At 33.5% G+C, this 1,277-nt stretch overlaps 1 protein-coding gene across 1 annotated transcript; it reads right to left on the reverse strand.

The window, feature by feature from the left end:
- Positions 1 to 613: 613 nt before the first annotated feature.
- Positions 614 to 1,069, reverse strand: LOC117121266 (C-type lectin lectoxin-Lio3-like; the record flags this gene model as incomplete). The annotated part of the gene is made up of 1 exon (XM_033266400.1): positions 614 to 1,069. A coding segment is annotated over one exon (456 nt), but the record flags the coding sequence as incomplete, so codon positions are not given.
- Between the last annotated feature and the right edge of the window lie 208 nt (positions 1,070 to 1,277).

The raw sequence follows: 1,277 nt of genomic DNA on the forward strand, positions 1-1,277 counted from the left end.
TAAAAGAAGAATAGACTTGTAAATGTACCGTACTACAAATCTTAAATCTCTGAAATATTGACCACCAATTACAACATGACATCCTTCATAACATTCTTTACAATTCTTTTCTTAACTGAAACAACCTAACTCAATAGTATGTGGCGTAACCAGGGGGTGCTACAGTGCCTGAGGAAACACCCCTTTGTTAAACGTGGAAAAATAACAAATGACAAAGAGTTATTTTAGACGTTAAAAATCAATTCATTGAGTATAGCAACAATAGTTCTATTCTGTAATTTACTAAAAACCTTGTGTCTGTTGTTAAAACAACCTTTAAAAAAGCAAACCAAATTATTTTTTTAAATACATTTATTATATTTATTTAAAAATATAAAAAAATAACTAACAAATTAAGAATGTATATAAGTAAGACAAAAAAAAAGGATGTTTGTGACAGCCAAAAACAATTCCATTTACTAGTGTCACATCACGTCTGCTTAATTGAACGATGTAATTTAAAGTCTGCCATATAATATATTAAAGCCAATAGCCTAAAACACTTAATAACTACTTGTACACATTATGTATTTCAGAAGTTATTTAAAGGTGTTGATCTATTACAGTCACTTACTTATCACTGATTTTTCACAAATATATCCATATCCAGGACTACCAGTATTTAACCCTATTCGCTCGGTATTCTCAAGGTCGTGCCATTTGCCAGATACATAGGATTCCAGAGTCGTCATGTACACTCCTGTGGACTTACTGTCTTGAAGGTTTGGTTCATAATTACCCCAGTTTAGCAGGTTCACAGTCTCACCAGATTCCCAGTTCCAACTGCTGGCACTGCCTTTCGGCTTTCCCATCTGGCGTGATAATCCGATGGCGTAGTCTCCATACGTACAGTTTTCCAAGGAATTGAGGATTGCATTGTTTTCATCTAAAGTCGTAATGCTCACAAGTTGACAGTCCGTTTGCTGACACAAAACTTGAACTTCGTTCCAGCTTTTGAATTCAGAATACGAGTTTGCTTCCACAAATGTAGCTTGATAGAGTGACGACCCCCAAAAAAATTCGGCACAGGCTGTATTAAAAGAAGAATAGTCTTACGTGAAGAAGTATATCAATTACTATATAGCTAATCACTTTCAGAATAGTCAAACAAAGCAAATTATAGTATTCTTATTCATACATCATTTAAATATTATTATACCAGTAAAGCAATTGAACTCTTTAAGTTTCACAGTGATACTAAGAGCAAATACCATGTGTGATTTGCAAACTCAATTCCT

Source organism: Anneissia japonica, unplaced genomic scaffold (genome assembly GCF_011630105.1).
Source record: "Anneissia japonica isolate Jap-2015-1 unplaced genomic scaffold, ASM1163010v1 scaffold80131_len1277_cov92_single, whole genome shotgun sequence".
Classification (NCBI taxonomy): domain Eukaryota; kingdom Metazoa; phylum Echinodermata; class Crinoidea; order Comatulida; family Comatulidae; genus Anneissia; species Anneissia japonica.